This window comes from Oncorhynchus gorbuscha, linkage group LG08 (assembly GCF_021184085.1).
Source record: "Oncorhynchus gorbuscha isolate QuinsamMale2020 ecotype Even-year linkage group LG08, OgorEven_v1.0, whole genome shotgun sequence".
Classification (NCBI taxonomy): Eukaryota; Metazoa; Chordata; class Actinopteri; order Salmoniformes; family Salmonidae; genus Oncorhynchus; species Oncorhynchus gorbuscha.
The window spans coordinates 59,460,394-59,477,893 of record NC_060180.1 but is presented as its reverse complement, the minus strand read 5'-3'; the positions used below and the strand labels follow the sequence as shown (position 1 = coordinate 59,477,893).

At 43.3% G+C, this 17,500-nt stretch overlaps 1 protein-coding gene across 9 annotated transcripts in view; it reads right to left on the bottom strand.

Annotated features, from left to right (window-relative positions):
- Positions 1-17,500, bottom strand: part of LOC124041922 (partitioning defective 3 homolog) — a 246,588-nt gene that overhangs the window by 76,976 nt on the left and 152,112 nt on the right. For 8 of the 9 annotated variants that reach the window (XR_006840005.1, XM_046360093.1, XM_046360094.1 and 5 more), the window contains 3 exons: positions 7,838-8,026; positions 5,821-5,991; positions 1,553-1,709 (listed from right to left, as the gene is read on the bottom strand). Coding sequence is in view for 8 of the 9 variants with exons in the window: in XM_046360093.1 (XP_046216049.1) it covers positions 1,553-1,709; positions 5,821-5,991; positions 7,838-8,026 (517 nt within the window). In the remaining variant the exon portion in view is untranslated. The remainder of the gene's footprint in view (positions 1-1,552; positions 1,710-5,820; positions 5,992-7,837; positions 8,027-17,500) is intronic. The other variant, XM_046360095.1, reaches the window with a different exon arrangement.

Sequence of the window (17,500 nt, the reverse complement as noted above, 5' to 3'; positions counted from 1 at the left end):
GTGTGTGTGTGTGTGTGTGTGTGTGTGTGTGTGTGTGTGTGTGAGGGCCTTGGGCTGACAGACAGACAGAACAGCAGGCAGTTTGATGGGAGGACAGCTTTTAAATGGTTCGGTCACAACTGCGCCACAGAGATTCAATCAATCACGGGTTTTAGATACCAGCCAGCCAGCCAGCCAACCAACCGCTAGGCCAGGTGTTACAACTGAAGATAGTGCTGCACCCAGTTTGGTAACAGAATGAAGGCACAAACAGCACAAACCACCATTCTGTTTGAAAACGTTGCAATTTTCTGTGGAAATTGTTCAAACTAGTCCTTGTGCATAGAGCTGTATGGTTTGTTTAACTTTGGAATCATTGGTTATTGTTTGACATACATTTTAAAGTCAAAGATCTGAGTCAATGTCACTGTAACCATGGAATTGCCTTCTAATATTATGCATGGTTAGACGTGAATACTTTTCTAGCCGTATGAATAATCAAACTGTGTCCTATTAGTTCTGTTTTAATTAATAGGACTTTTTTTTAAAGTAACACACATCTCAGCTTGGCTCAGGTGTAAATTGGCTCTTATCAACCCTGTTAGTTTACAGTTTGTAGAGTGTGATGTGTGAATGACAAGAGCTGGCATTAACCCAGAAGTAAGGCTGTGAGCGGATCTGGTGCTAACCCAGCAGTAAGGCTATGAGAGGATCTGGTGCTAACACAGCAGTAAGGCTATGAGAGGATCTGGTGCTAACACAGCAGTAAGGCTGTGAGAGGATCTGGTGCTAACCCAGCAGTAAGGCTGTGAGAGGATCTGGTGCTAACACAGCAGTAAGGCTATGAGAGGATCTGGTGCTAACACAGCAGTAAGGCTGTGAGAGGATCTGGTGCTAACCCAGCAGTAAGGCTATGAGAGGAGCTGGTGCTAACCCAGAAGTAAGGCTGTGAGAGGATCTGGTGCTAACACAGCAGTAAGGCTGTGAGAGGATCTGGTGCTAACCCAGCAGTAAGGCTGTGAGAGGATCTGGTGCTAACCCAGCAGTAAGGCTATGAGAGGAGCTGGTGCTAACCCAGCAGTAAGGCTGTGAGAGGAGCTGGTGCTAACCCAGCAGTAAGGCTATGAGAGGATCTGGTGCTAACCCAGCAGTAAGGCTGTGAGAGGATCTGGTGCTAACCCAGCAGTAAGGCTATGAGAGGATCTGGTGCTAACCCAGCAGTAAGGCTATGAGAGGATCTGGTGCTAACCCAGCAGTAAGGCTGTGAGAGGATCTGGTGCTAACCCAGAAGTAAGGCTGTGAGAGGATCTGGTGCTAACACAGCAGTAAGGCTATGAGAGGAGCTGGTGCTAACCCAGCAGTAAGGCTGTGAGAGGAGCTGGTGCTAACACAGCAGTAAGGCTGTGAGAGGAGCTGGTGCTAACCCAGCAGTAAGGCTATGAGAGGATCTGGTGCTAACCCAGCAGTAAGGCTATGAGAGGAGCTGGTGCTAACCCAGCAGTAAGGCTATGAGAGGAGCTGGTGCTAACCCAGCAGTAAGGATGTGAGAAGCTATTGGGGGGACCTGACTCACCCATCATTCGGCCCATTAGTGTCTGCCGTGGCATCAGGTTGTCGTCCAGGCCCTCTATGCCTCCGTACAGAGAGTGGGAGATCCGACGCTCCCGGTCGTCCAGCAGGGTGGAGTTGAGGGTCTGCTCCGGTCCCAGGGGGCTCCCAGAGGCCTCCAACTACACATACAGAGGCATTGGGAAGACCGGCACAATCAATACATTGGATGAAGGAATCCTTATTATACTGGAAATGTGCAGTATGAGGCAGAAATTCTCCCTTAAGTACATTTGTATTAAATCTTGATATTTGAGCTCGTGTTTTGTCATTCTAGCTCAAAGCCACAACCCTATTATGGCTATTTCACTCACTGTGGGATTGCAGCAGCGATTACAGCTAAACCTAGAGATGATCCATCACCCCGTCTGTGAGGGACCGGTTGCACCGGTAGACACAGGAAAGTCTCATGCTACATAGCCCCAGCACCACCACAGCTAGGCTAGCTAGATAAATGACAGGCCTGTAGAGGCAGGTTAGGTTCATGCTACATAGCCCCAGCACCACCACAGCTAGGCTAGCTAGATAAATGACAGACCTGTAGAGGCAGGTTAGGTTCATGCTACATAGCCCCAGCACCACCACAACTAGGCTAGCTAGATAAATGACAGACCTGTAGAGGCAGGTTAGGTTCATGCTACATAGCCCCAGCACCACCACAACTAGGCTAGCTAGATAAATGACAGACCTGTAGAGGCAGGTTAGATTCATGCTACATAGCCCCAGCACCACCACAGCTAGGCTAGCTAGATAAATGACAGACCTGTAGAGGCAGGTTAGGCAGGCAGGTTCATGGCAGGTTCAACACCACCACGACCATGGTTAGGATAGCTTGATAAATTACTATGGATTTTCAATAGCTGTTAAGATGCCTGCTGAGAACATTCCCCCACAGGAGAGCAGCAAGGTGCCACTTTCCTCAAGGGGCTATCTGATACACCACTGTTTATTGGCCAAATAGGTAATTTACTGCCTTGGACACTTTTAAACACACATGACTGAGGAGCTGGGGAGGAAGTGGGGGTGAATGTGTGTGGACCATAGAATTACATGGAATCAATAGAATCTCTATGGTGAGGATGCCCTCATTGTTTGCACTTAGAATCTCCTCTCTCGCAGATTTTAACTATACACGCTGATATCCTGACACATATTAAGCCTCGTCCAAGTGTAAAACGCATTCACAGTGGAGAGACTCAACTTAAAGAATTTCCTAGTCCAGGACTAGTTTAATGAGTTTGGGAAACCAGCCATAGAAGTGCGACGGTTTCTGTATTCATGGCCCAAGGTGAAGAAAATGACTTATTAGCATGAAGACTGATGTGCATCACAACAAGAGGAAATGTCATCAGTGAATAATCAACCGATAGCGCCTTCATTTCCTACGTTTGATAAACGTGCTGATAACAGAGACAGGTGTGATACAGGCAGGTTCAGTTAATTTAATGCAGAAACTGCTCAACATTCACCAAGCAGACCTGACTGCTCCCTCAGCTAGTAAAATGAGAGTAAAAACAGGTGTAGGAGTAGGAGTAAAAACAGGTGTAGGAGTAGGAGTAAAAACAGGTGTAGGAGTAAAAACAGGAGTAGGAGTAAAAACAGGTGTAGGAGTAAAAACAGGTGTAGGTAGGAGTAAAAACAGGTGTAGGTAGGAGTAAAAACAGGTGTAGGAGTAAAAACAGGTGTAGGAGTAAAAACAGGTGTAGGAGTAAAAACAGGTGTAGGTAGGAGTAAAAACGGGTATAGGTAGGAGTAAAAACAGGTGTAGGTGTAAAACAGGTGTAGGTAGGAGTAAAAACAGGTGTCGGTGTAAAAACAGGTGTAGGAGTAGGAGTAAAAACAGGTGTAGGTGTAAAAACAGGTGTAGGTGTAAAAACAGGTGTAGGTGTAAAAACAGGTGTAGGAGTAAAAACAGGCTTAGAAGTAAAAACAGGTGTAGAAGTAAAAACAGGTGTAGAAGTAAAAACAGGTGTAGAAGTAGGAGTAAAAACAGGTGTAGAAGTAGGAGTAAAAACAGGTGTAGAAGTAGGAGTAAAAACAGGTGTAGAACCAAATGACTGTGGGTGGAGATCTGGGAAATTATTTCTAGAGAGGTCAAATTCCTACAGACTGTTGGAAGTCAGCCTGTCTTTACTTTAAATTAGATGGCTAATGAAACGGGCTGCAGAGTGGAGGGCATATCGTTTGTACGTGTGTGCCTGTCAACAAATCACTGCTCTACTCATTGCATAGTCCATCCTATAATTAAACTGGTGCAAGGCTGAACTCTATTGGGTCAGAAATGTGATTAAGGCATTTGTCAGAATAGAATAGCCCTGCGTGGGGGTTTAGTACTGAGGAAATAGCAGTTCAGATTCAGAACAGTTTGCCACTGATTATTACCCTAAAGAGATCAAGTTAGGAGGATAAGTCAGAAAGAGAGGGATGGTGTGAGTTGATGGGAGACAGGAGTACAACCTTTCCGTCAAGCTGTGCCACATGAATGTCTAGGACCTTGGTCGAGTTCCACTATGGCTCAAATACGTCACACATTCTGTGGACTGCAAGAAAAATGTATCAATAAAGTATCCTTCTATATAGACACCTAGAACCATAATGCTCTAGTCTAAGCCATCCCCACAGCTGTACCCATGATGCAGACATTGATGAGTCTTCCCGTGTGTGTGTACCTCATAGCCAGTGTTCTCTGCTCTGCTCTCACCCTTGGCTTCTCCACAGCACAGCCTGCAACCTGACGGTAGCGCATGGCTTAGCACTTAGCCCCCGCTCTGCTTCCAATTACCAGCTGCACCATGGGAAATCACAGGTCTGACAGGCACACAGTACACACTACAACAACCAAATCCACCGTTGCAGAGTAGACACAGCTCTCCAATAGATAAGTGATCAAGCCAGGATGGAGTATGCAGAAATATTATGACATTGAAATGTGGAGAGGGAAGGCGGTAGAGAGAAAGAGAGAGGGAGCGAGCAAGGGACAGAGTGAGTCTGCAGTGTATCAACATAACATTTAAATGAAAAAAAGTCATGTGTAACTTGGATGGCCAGTTATCACTAATTCCCCCAGCATGCCTTGGGACATGGAGGCTAAGAGGAGAGCAAGGCTGCCTCCCAAATTGCACCCTATTCACTTCCTCAGTGTTTCCCACCTCCAGTATTCACTTCCTCAGTGTTTCCCACCTCCAGTATTCACTTCCTCAGTGTTTCCCACCTCCAGTATTCACTTCCTCAGTGTTTCCCACCTCCAGTATTCACTTCCTCAGTGCTTCCCACCTCCAGTCCTCCAAAACACATTGTTGTTTTAACCCGGGACTAAAACAGCAGATTCAACTCACTGAGGGCTTGATGATTGTTTGGCAAGTTGAATGAGGTGTGCTTGTCCGGGGCTTCGACAACGTGTACTGTTGGGGGTACTGGAGGACGGGAGTTGGGAAACACTGCAATACATAGTACTTTTCTTGACCAGAGCCCGATCGATCATGTTTAACAGTATTGCATTAAATAGGGAGCCATTTTGGGATGCAGTTCATGTCATGTGAACTGCTGTGACCCAACCGGACTAGCTGATCTTTCATCATATTCCTAACATAGCTCTCCAGTCCAGAATAGTGGCTTTGGAATTGAACACGGAGAATACATGTGGGAGAGTGCGTGTTAATGGTAACTGAACAACTATCAAGTGTTTTTGAAAAAGTGTTTAAAAAAAAGATTTAAAAAAAAAACAGTCTTGAGAGAAACGTCAAAAGGTATCATGACAGTGTGACGGGTGGTCTTTAGCTTATTCAGGAATATTGTGCATTTTAATAAAAATAACAACCATTTTCTGCTAAAGAAATGCATATAGAAAACAGAATGCAGTCATAAAAAAACATGACTCTTTAATTTGACAATTGAACGAGAAAAAACAAAACAATAAATTAGCAATGGCAGTGACTGAGGAAAGAAGAATGGAGCCACACTGCTCTCAGACGCTGCCTCCAAAGCCTCCAACAAGCCTAACGTCACACATAGACACCCTGTGGGTTAAAAAACACATTTCAGCAGACAAGCATGTTAGTCAGTGGAGGCTGGTGAGAGGAGGACGGCTCATAGTAATGGTTAGAAAGGAATGCATGTTCTTATGCGTTTGACACCTTTCCATTCATTCTGTTCCAGCAATTACTATGAGCCCACCCACGGCTGGTGTTAGTCGTATAATCTCCACAGCTTTAATTAAGCGATGGTCAGGCCTACCTCGTTGCGTTTAGTGACCCTCCTGGCCACAATCAGCTGAATCATCCCACGCTTGTTGCCCTCTACCGACATGGACTTCCTTAGCGTCTCCATGGCTTCCTGGTTGGTCTTGCCTAGCAACGACTCCCCGTTCACCGCTATCAGCTGGTCGTTGACCCGCAGCCTTCCATCCTGTTCACGCAGGATATGACAGGCAGGCTGTTCAATGCATTAGCACTATAATGTTAGCCTGGTCCCAGATCTGTTTGTGTTCTTGCCAACTCCTTGTCACACCAAGCTACAAGTGACGCCCAGGTCACTTAATTCCATAAGGAGTTGGCAAGAGCTCAGAAACAGGCAACTGTACTGGCATTAGAATAATGAATAGCAGAAAAAGCAATGAAGTTGTATCTCTGTCAAATTAGACAGAACAGCTATCAGAACTGCTAGACATAAGATGCTAATAGGATGGTTAGTCTGGTATATTTGTATTTATTAAGGATCCCTATTAGCTGATGCCAAGGCTGCAGCTACTCTTCCTGGGGTCCAGAAACATTAATACTATTTCAAATATTACATGACATTTCACAACACACTACTCTACAATACATGTGTATGTGTGTGTAGAGTGCGTGTCTTATGGGTATGTGCCTGTGTGTGTGTCTCTTCACAGTATCCACTGTTCCATAAGGTGTGCCTCCCATAGACTGTTCTGGACTTGGGGATCGTGAAGACACTGGTGGCATGTCTTGTGGGGTATATTATGCATGGCTGTCTGAGCTGTGTGCTAGTAGTTTAAACTTCTTATAAAAACAAGAAGTGATGAAGTCAATCTTTCCTCCACTGAGCCTTGAGAAATGTACATACATATTATTCATTTTAAATCTCAGAGTACATTTAAGGGATAGCTGAGCTGCCCTGTTCTGAACCAATTTTTATTTTCCCGAGGTCCCTCTGTGGCACCTGAACAGTAATCCAGGTGCGACAAAACTAGGGCCTGTAGAACTTGCCTTAATGATAGTGTTAAGGAGGCAGAGCAGCGCTTCAATATGAACAGACATCGCCCCATCTTAGCTACTGTTGTATTAACATATTTTGAACATGACAGTTCACAATCCAGGGTTACTCCAAGCAGTTTATTCTCCTCAACTTCCTCATTATTATTTTTAAGTCTAGAGAATGATTTGTCCCAAATACAACGCTTTTAATTTGAAAGTCATAAATATAACTTATTTCTTGCCTCCCATTCAAAAACGAACTGCAACTCTTAAAAAAAGAAAAAACTGCAACTAAATGTTGCTGTGATTTCGCTCGCTGTAGTAGCTGACATGTATAGTGTTGAGTCATCCGCATACATAGACACACTGTCTTTACTCAAAGCCAGTGACATGTTATTAGTAAAGATTGAAAAAAGTAATGGGCCTAGGCAGCGGCCCTGGGGAATTCCTGATTCTACCTGGATTATGTTGGAGAGGTTTCCATTAAAGAACACCCTCTGTGTTCTGTTAGAGAGGTAACTCATTATCCACAATATAGCAGGGGGTGTAAAGCCATAACAAGTTTTTCCATCAGCAGACTATGACCAATAATGTCAAAAGCTGCACTGAAGTCCAACAAAACAGCTCTCCCAATCTTTTTATCATCAATTTCTCTCAGCCAATCAGTCATTTGAGTAAGTGCATGCTTGTTGAACATTCTTCCCTATACGTGTGCTGAAAGTATCTTGGTAATATGTTTACAGTAAAATAGCACTGTATCTGGTCAAACATAATATTTTCCAAAAGTTTACTAAGGGTTGGTAACAGGCTGATTGGTTGGCTATTTGAGCCAGTAAAGGACGCTTCACTATTCTTGGGTATGGGAATTACTTTAGCTTCCCTGCAGACATATACTTTCTAGTCAGCTTAGATTAACGATATGGCAAATAGGAGTGGCAATATCGGCCACTATTATCCCAAAAATACCATATTATTGATTACTTGTATGAGCTTGAAAACTTGCACATTAGTTCAAATGAAAGGTGAAAGATGAGACTCACCTTGCAGGCAGCTCCCCCGTTGATGATGGACTTGACGAAGATGCCCAGGTCAGAGTGGTTCTCCTTGGAGCGGTTGCCCTTGACGCTGACCCCTAACCCCGCCGACCCGGAGTCACTCAGAGGGATCTCAAAGGTCAGGAACTCCCTGGTACCATCCGGGGTCAACACCAGGTCATCCTCCTCAATCTTCTAGAACAGAGAGGGAGGGAGGACTGTGTTACTGGTCATTGTTGCGACAGTGCAATCTAATGGAAAACACAGAAGCAGCGGAAAGCCCTGCTTACATCTATGAAGTTGGTTTCAGAAGAGAGGATACAAATGAACAATACAGATGTGACTGTGAGAGTTCTTTGGGCCAAGGATACATACTAACGTTACCATAGGTCATATGTGAACAATTGTAGCAGCACAGTGGCTCCATTGGCTATCATAATGAAACACAATTGACAGGAGAATATAGGTAATCCATTGGATCAATTCTGTGACCACCTCAGGCCCCAACACAGCACTAAATAATGTACAGTGCATTTCCTACACAGAAACAGACACTATATCACAAAAAGCAACAGGTGCTTGAACCTCATTGAACAAAAAAGCTACTCTCTCTGCCTTGTCAATTGACAGCTGTCCTTTGAATAAATCTGCACACTTAACTACTGGAAATTATGTGCATGTGTAATGAATGCAGTCATAATCAAGCTCAGTGTCAGACATTCATTAGCTTCCATTGTTTGCAGAGAGAGATCGGATTACTTTGTGGAGAGAGGGAGAGAGCGGGCGAGAGAAGAGCGCAAGAGAAGGAGTGAGAATCAATTCAGGTGGAACAACAGCAGAACTGCCTCTCCTCCCCTCTTCTTCCCCCCTCTCCAAGACTGCATGGTGCTTTGTATTCCACAGGGTGAATCAACCTTAAGCAGGGGGAGAATACACCCCCCCCCTGGCCTCACCCCTGGTCACTCTGAACAGCATCACCTGAAGCTATTACAGAGGTGCTCTCAACTTTCCCACAAACCTGTCTATTTGATGACATTGTAAACTCACTTGAAACAAATTAAAAGCACAGCGAGGAGAGAAGGCGCTGGAGGATGTAATTGCTGGAGCGAACCCATGTGTGGAGAGCACTGTTGGATGCCCTTTTTAAAGCAGCTCTCTCTTTCTCTGCCTGAGACTGGACGCTGATAGAGCATGAATATCAAACACCTGGGATAATAGACAGACAGGAGTCCAGGCAGACTGACATGGAGGTGTGTGCCTGCATGCGTGTGCACTAAGAGAAACTCACAGCATGGAGTACAAACTACACACACTCACTTACACAGGAGTGAAGTCATAGTCAGACTCCACATGGAGCGGGCCAGTGAGTGATTAAACACAGTGGAACTGTGAGCAAAGACAAGGAGCACCTCTCAATGACTTATGTGATGCTAACATGCAGGTAATGTGTCTTTTAATAAATCTTTAATGCATATTTACAATATTTACATATCTACAAATAGCAACTGTCCCTACCAAATCCTCCTAAACACACACCACCTCTCAGATGGTGCATTACACACAACAGTTGGCCTAAAAAGTTGGTCCACGAGATTAGAATTATGAGATTAGAACGAAACTCCACAGCCATCCATACTAGAGGTCGACCGATTATGATTTTTCATTGCAGATACCGATTATTGGAGAACAAAAAAAAGCCGATACCGATTAATCTGCCGATTTTTTACACGTATTTGTGATAATGACAATTACAACAATACTGAATGAACACTTATTTTAACTTAATATAATACATCAATAAAATCAATTTAGCCTCAAATAAATAATGAAACATGTTCACTTTGGTTTAAATAATGCAAAAACAAAGTGTTGGAGAAGAAAGTAAAAGTGCAATATGTGCCATGTAAGAAAGCTAACGTTTAAGTTCCTTGCTCAGAACATGAGAACATATGAAAGCTGGTGGTTCCTTTTAACATGAGTCTTCAATATTCCCAGGTAAGAAGTTTAAGGCTAGTTATTATAGGAATTATAGGACTATTTCTCTCTATACCATTTGCATTTCATATACCTTTGACTATTGGATGTTCTTATAGGCACGTTAGTATTGCCAGTGTAACAGTATAGCTTTCGTCCCTCTCCTCGCTCCTACCTGGGCTCAACCAGGAACACAATGAAAACAGCCACCCCTCGAAGCAGCGTTACCCATGCAGAGCAAGGAGAACAACTACTCCATGTCTCAGAGCGAGTGACGTTTGAAACGCTATTAGCGCGCACCCCGCTAACTAGCTTGCCATGTCACATCACATCGTTACACCAGCCTAATCTTGGGGGTTGAAAGGCTTGAATTCATAAACAGCAGAGCTGCTGGCAAAAAGCACAAAAGTGCTGTTTGAATTAATTCTTATGAGCCTGCTGGTGTCCACCATCGCTCAGTCAGACTGCTCTATCAATTCAGACTTAATTATAACACACAGAAATACGAGCCTTCATATTATTCATTAATATGGTCGAATCCGGAAACTATCATCTCGAAAACAAAACATTTATTCTTTCAGTGAAATACGGAACCGTTACGTATTTTATCTAACGGGTGGCATCCATCAGTCTAAAGATTCCTGTCACATTGCACAACCTTCAATGTTATGTCATAATTCCTTCAAATTCTGGCAAATTAGTTCGCAATGAGCCATGTGGCCCAAACTGTTGCATATACCCTGACTCTGCGTGCAATAAACGCAAGCGAAGTGACATAATTTCACCTGGTTAATATTGCCTGCTAACCTGGATTTCTTTTAGCTAAATATGCAGGTTTAAAAATATATACTTCTGTGTATTGATTTTAAGAAAGGCATTGATGTTTATGGTTAGGTACACGGAGCAACGACAGTCCTTTTTCGCTAATGTGCACTGCATTGATTATATGCAACGCAGGACATGCTAGATAAACTAGTAATATCATCAACCATGTGTAGTTATAACTAGTGATTATGATTGATTAAGTTTAATGCTAGCTAGCAACTTACCTTGGCTTCTTACTGCATTCGCGTAACAGGCAGGCTCCTCGTGAGGCAGGTGGTTAAGAGAGTTGGACTAGTAAGGTTGCAAGATTGAATCCCTGAGCTGACAAGGTAAACATCTGTCGTTCTGCCCTTGAACAAGGCAGTTAACCCAATGTTCCTTTTAATTTATTTTGATTTTATTTCACCTTTATTTAACCAGATAGGCAAGTTGAGAACAAGTTCTCATTTACAATTGCGACCTGGCCAAGATAAAGCAAAGCAGTTCGACAGATACAACGACACAGAGTTGCACATGGAGTAAAACAAACATACAGTCAATAATACAGTATAAACAAGTCTATATACGATGTGAGCAAATGAGGTGAGATAAGGGAGGTAAAGGCAAAAAAAAGGCCATGGTGGCAAAGTAAATACAATACAGCAAGTAAAACACTGGAATGATAGATTTGCAGTGGAAGAATGTGCAAAGTAGAAATACAAATAATGGGGTGCAAAGGAGCAGAATAAATAAATAACATAAATACAGTAGGGAAAGAGGTAGTTGTTTGGGCTAAATTATAGGTGGGCTATGTACAGGTGCAGTAATCTGGGGCTTTGGTGACAAAACGGAGCGCACTGTGATAGACTGCATCCAATTTGTTGAGTAGGGTACTGGAGGCTATTTTGTAAATGACAAGGCCGTCATTGAAAATAAGAAAGTGTTCTTAACTGACTTGCCTAGACTTGCCTAGTTAAATAAAGATTTTTAAAAAACGGATTTCCGATTGTTATGAAAACTTGAAATCGGTCCAACCTCTAATGCACCCCCCCCCCCCCACCCCCACATACATTCACACACGAGAGACATGAATGCAGCTGCATCTGCACCGCGGAACAAATAGCACTATGTGTGAGAGAGGGGGAAAGACGGAAAGAGCCACAACAGTAATTAATTGCACTGAACTGCATTCTATTGTTAATGCTTTATCAGAGATGACTTACTGAGTCGGGGGAGAGGGAATGTGTGTGTGATCATAGATCAATGTGGCTTGCCATGACATTACATGGTAACTGCCACTGATGGTTTTTCAATTTCAACTTGTTGTAATTTTCTGTAACGAAGTTTGCGACAATATAAACCACTATGGATATAATAAGCAATGGATTGGTACTACTGTACTGTATGAGATCAGTGGTCCTGTGTGGCTCAGTTGGTAGAGCATGGCACTTGGAACGCCAAGCGTGGTGGGTTTGATTCCTGCTGGGGCCACCCAACGCAAAAATGAATGCATGCATGACTAAGTCACTTTGGATAAAAGCATTTGCTTAATGGCATATACAGTATATAAACTCAGCAAAAAAAGAAATGTCCTCTAGCTGTCAACTGCGTTTATTTTCAGCAAACTTAACGTGTAAATATTTGTAGGAACATAAGATTCAACAACTCCCACAGACATGTGGCTAACAGAAATGGGATAATGTGTCCCTGAACAAAGGGGGGGGGGGGGTAATCAAAAGTAACAGTATCTGGTGTGGCCACCAGCTGCATTAAGTACTGCAGTGCATCTCCTCCTCTTGGACTGCACCAGATTTGTCAGTTCTTGCTGCGAGATGTTGCCCCACTCTTCCACCAAGACACCTGCACCGATGAGCAGGGACCCTGAGCATCTTTCTTTTGGTGTTTGAGTCAGTAGAAAGGCCTCTTAGTGTCCTAAATTTTCACAACTGTGACCTTAATTTAATCTGTAAACTGTTAGTGTCTTAATGACTGTTCCACAGGTGCATGTTCATTAATTTTTTATGATTCATTGAACAAGCATGGGAAACAGTGTTTAAACCCTTTACAATGAAGATCTGTGAAGTTATTTGGATTTTTACGAATGATCTTTGAAAGACAGGGTCCTGAAAAAGGGACATTTATTTTTTTGTTGAGTTTATGTATATTAAATAATTATGTTGTGTTGCTCTGCGATGGTAGGTGAAAGGCAGTAACTTCATCAATCATCAGTACAGAGTGACAGACGGTAATGTGACCTGTAATCTGTACTCAGGGTCACATAGCTACTCACTTTACTTAGGCATTCCCAATGAACTGCTCAATCGACCTTCATTTAGTCTGCACAACAGGCCAAACAGTGTTACTTGATTGCTTCATGGTACCAGATTGATCCAGACTGTCCCCCAAATGGCACACTATTCCCTTTATAGTGCACTATTTTAGACCAGAGCCCTATGCCCTGGTCAAAAGTAATGGACTTTAAAGGGAATAGGGTTCCATTTGGGACACAGACAGTGTTGGGGGCGGTTACCTCAGTCGGCCACCACGGCCTCCCTCACTGTTCCCTTCCTCCAGCGTCACTCGGTAAGACCCACGGTTACATCCCATACACCTCCCAGAATTCACCACAGGCCCAATATGCCATGGTACTGCCAACGCCCCTCAAGCAACAGCGCCAAACATGCTAGAAGTGCAGCAGCATCAAGTCAACTGTAAACCAAGGCCCAGTACCAAATGCCAGCATATTCTCTAGGAAATAGGGTGCCATTTGCAACACATTCCATGTGTGACAACTGTCCCCATTGTGTCCTGAGGCTAACACCCTTCCTGCCTCAAAGATAAATAACCTATTACTACCAACAATTACACGATGATTAATGTTGGCAAAGTTCTGATTCACTTGTTGTGGAGGGTCTATGTGATGTTTCCTGTTGTGTTTGACCTGTTCCCTATGTAATGCACCAGTGCTACCAATGAAATGTTCTAATTCAGAGCCCTGAGTGCACTGCTTCTGACCATAAGTAGTGCTTTATATAGAGACCATGGTGCCATTTGAGACACAAAGATATTCTGGCTGTACTGGTATAAGAGCCTTAGTGCTGCTTGCTGTCTTGCCTGGCACCACAACAGAACAGTCAAGTTCATGTGTTGTTGAGAGTCATGTGGAACAAAGCCTCAAACAATAGATAACATCTGCTGTTTATAATTGAGCCCATTATGGAGGGAATATGCTGGGAAGGAGAGAAGAAAAGGATTCATTGGCAAGGCTTGTAAATTCATACACGAGAGAAAGAGATGAAGGGAACGTGTTGGGAAGGAGAGAGAGAGAAAGAAAGATGAAGGGAACGTGTCAGGAAGGAGAGAGCGAAAGAAAAAGATGAAGGGATGTCAGGAAGGAGAGAGAGAAAGAAAAAGATGAAGGGAATGTCAGGAAGGAGAGAGAGAAAGAAAAAGATGAAGGGATGTCAGGAAGGAGAGAGAGAAAGAAAAAGATGAAGGGATGTCAGGAAGGAGAGAGATAAAGAAAAAGATGAAGGGATGTCAGGAAGGAGAGAGAGAAAGAAAAAGATGAAGGGATGTCAGGAAGGAGAGAGAGAAAGAAAAAGATGAAGGGATGTCAGGAAGGAGAGAGATAAAGAAAAAGATGAAGGGAATGTCAGGAAGGAGAGAGAGAAAGAAAAAGATGAAGGGATGTCAGGAAGGAGAGAGAGAAAGAAAAAGATAAAGGGAATGTCAGGAAGGAGAGAGAGAAAGAAAAAGATGAAGGGAATGTCAGGAAGGAGAGAGAGAAAAATAGAAATGAGAGAGAGAATGAGATGGAGTTAACTCTGTCGGGAAGGAGAGAGAGAAATATAGAAAGACAACTTCGGGAAGGAGAGCGAAAGAGAGAGTGAGCAAAGAGAAAGAGTCGAGAAAGAGATGGAGGGAATGGAATGTTGGGAAGGAAAGAGTGAAAAGATAGAAAAAGGAGAGATTGAGAGAAAGAATGAAATGGAGATAATACATATGTCAGGGAGGAGAGATAGAAATAAAAATATATAGAAAGAAAGATGGAGAGAATATGTTGGGAAGGAGAGAAAGAAAGATGCAGAGAATGTTGGGAAGGAGAGATAGAAAGAAAAATATATAGAAAGAAAGATGGAGAGAATGTCGGGAAGGAGAGATAGAAAGAAAAATATAGAGAAAGAAAGATGGAGAGAATGTTGGGAAGGAGAGAGAAAGGAAGAAAGGAGAAAAAGCGAGAGAGAAAATGAGAAGGTCTTACAGTATGTCGGAAGGAGAAAGAGCAGGAAAAAGAGAAGTAGATAGAGAGAAAAAGAGAAGTAGATATAGAGAAAAAGAGAAGTAGATAGAGAGAAAAAGAGAATGAAATGGTAATGCAATATGTCGGGAAGGGGAGAGAGAGAAATAGATGGAGGTTATATGTCGGGAAGGGGAGAGAGAAATAGATGGAGGTTATATGTCGGGAAGGGGAGAGAGAGAAATAGATGGAGGTTATATGTCGGGAAGGGGAGAGAGAGAAATAGATGGAGGTTATATGTCGGGAAGGGGAGAGAGAGAAATAGATGGAGGTTATATGTCGGGAAGGGGAGAGAGAGAAATAGATGGAGGTTATATGTCGGGAAGGGGAGAGAGAGAAATAGATGGAGGTTATATGTCGGGAAGGGGAGAGAGAGAAATAGATGGAGGTTATATGTCGGGAAGGGGAGAGAGAGAAATAGATGGAGGTTATATGTCGGGAAGGGGAGAGAGAGAAATAGATGGAGGTTATATGTCGGGAAGGGGAGAGAGAGAAATAGATGGAGGTTATATGTCGGGAAGGGAGAGAGAGAAATAGATGGAGGTTATATGTCGGGAAGGGGAGAGAGAGAAATAGATGGAGGTTATATGTCGGGAAGGGGAGAGAGAGAAATAGATGGAGGTTATATGTCGGGAAGGGGAGAGAGAGAAATAGATGGAGGTTATATGTCGGGAAGGGGAGAGAGAGAAATAGATGGAGGTTATATGTCGGGAAGGGGAGAGAGAGAAATAGATGGAGGTTATATGTCGGGAAGGGGAGAGAGAGAAATAGATGGAGGTTATATGTCGGGAAGGGGAGAGAGGGAAATAGATGGAGGTTATATTTCGGGAAGTAGAGAGAAAGAGAAGAGAGAACGAACGAGAAAGAGAGCGAAAGAGAGCTTGCTATGAGTCCAAGGTGTATAACGCGTAGGTTCACATTGTGGTAGGAACATGCCAGGAAGGAGAGAAGGGGATTCATTGACGAGGGCTTGTAAAATCCCACAGGAAAGAGATTGCTTTGAGATCCAAGGTGCCTCCCACTCTGGATTGGGTCTCATCTAGGCACCACGATAACTTCAAGTAAAATGTTACTGAGGAAAATCACACAACTGGGCCGTTTCCACATAAGAAAATTCTACATCTCCTGGTTACACATCTCCTGGTCCTGGTATGACAGGTTTACTGGAGAAGGACCCCCCTGAACTAAACCTATACTTAGATTATCAGTCAGATGAAGGCAAGATTGGTTCGATATGCCAGCGGGGATCATAACCAAGACTGTTCTTCAATTGGCCACAGACCACGCTTATGATAAGAACCATGAATGCAGGCAGCGGTCAGGTATCACAGGAGCACAGGGAACATGGAACTACCACTCTAGACTGCTACCTCGCTCTCCAACCAAGGCGTATGGATTGAGGAACGAACTGAAATGGTCATAGAAGCACCAAATGTATAAATAACGCTACTGAATGGCTGACTGATACAGTATAGTTAATCATGGATCTATTTCAAAACAAAGTATATTCTAATGCATTGATTCCATCTGAAATACACTGCTGAATTATTGAACTCTTTAATGACTTTGCCTCCCAGATTGGTAAAATGACGAGTTGGCCAGGTTGTTAATGCCACTGAATCATTTCATTCACTGAGCCAATTATTTAAGTAGTGAAAATACATCCCCCTCTATAGAACCCTACTGAACTCTTGAATGAATTACATTTTTTTCCAATCAGTGCACAATTGGAGGACATGGAGAATTTATGGACATTGTGCAATAAAGTTAATTGCATTTGTCTGTGGGCTGCATTTCATACCATCATCAATAATAAAATGTTGACGATGGTTGACTCAATATTTACAAACCTGAAACTACCTACCACGTCACAAACAGCAAAGCAGAGGACAATCTGAACTGGATAAGAAGTGACGTGTATAGTGTTGGGAGAAAAAATGTTTGTCTCTGTTTTCATTTTGAAGGAAGATGCTAACTAGTATTAGCGCAATGACTAGACTCTATGGTACACTAGTAGGTGTGTGTGTGTACACACAAACAGATTCAGCTACTTCAGCCACACCTTTGCTGACAAGTAGAAATAGAGCACACAGCCATGCAAATAGAGCACACAGCCATGCAATCGCCATAAACAAATATTGGCTGTACAATGGCCTTACTGAAGAGCTCAGTGACTTTCAATGTGGCACCAGCGTCATAGGATGCCACCTTTCCAACAAGTAACTTCGTCAAATTTCTACCCTGCTAGAGCTGTCCCGGTCAACTGTAAGTGCTGTTATTGTGAAGTGGAAACGTCTAGGAGAAACAATGGCTCAGTCAAAAAGTGGTAGGCCACACAAGCACACAGAACGAGACCACTGAAGCACGTAAAAATCGTCTGTCCTCGGTTGCAACACCCAAACCACCTCTGGAAGCAACGTCAGCACAATAAGTTTGCCGTGAGCTTCATGAAATGGGTTTCCATGGCCGAGCAGCCACACACAAGCCTTAGATAACCATGCGTCGGTTAGAGTGGTGTAAAGCTCGCTGCCATTGGACTCTGGAGCAGTGGAAACGCATTCTCTGGAGTGATGAATCACACTTCACCACCT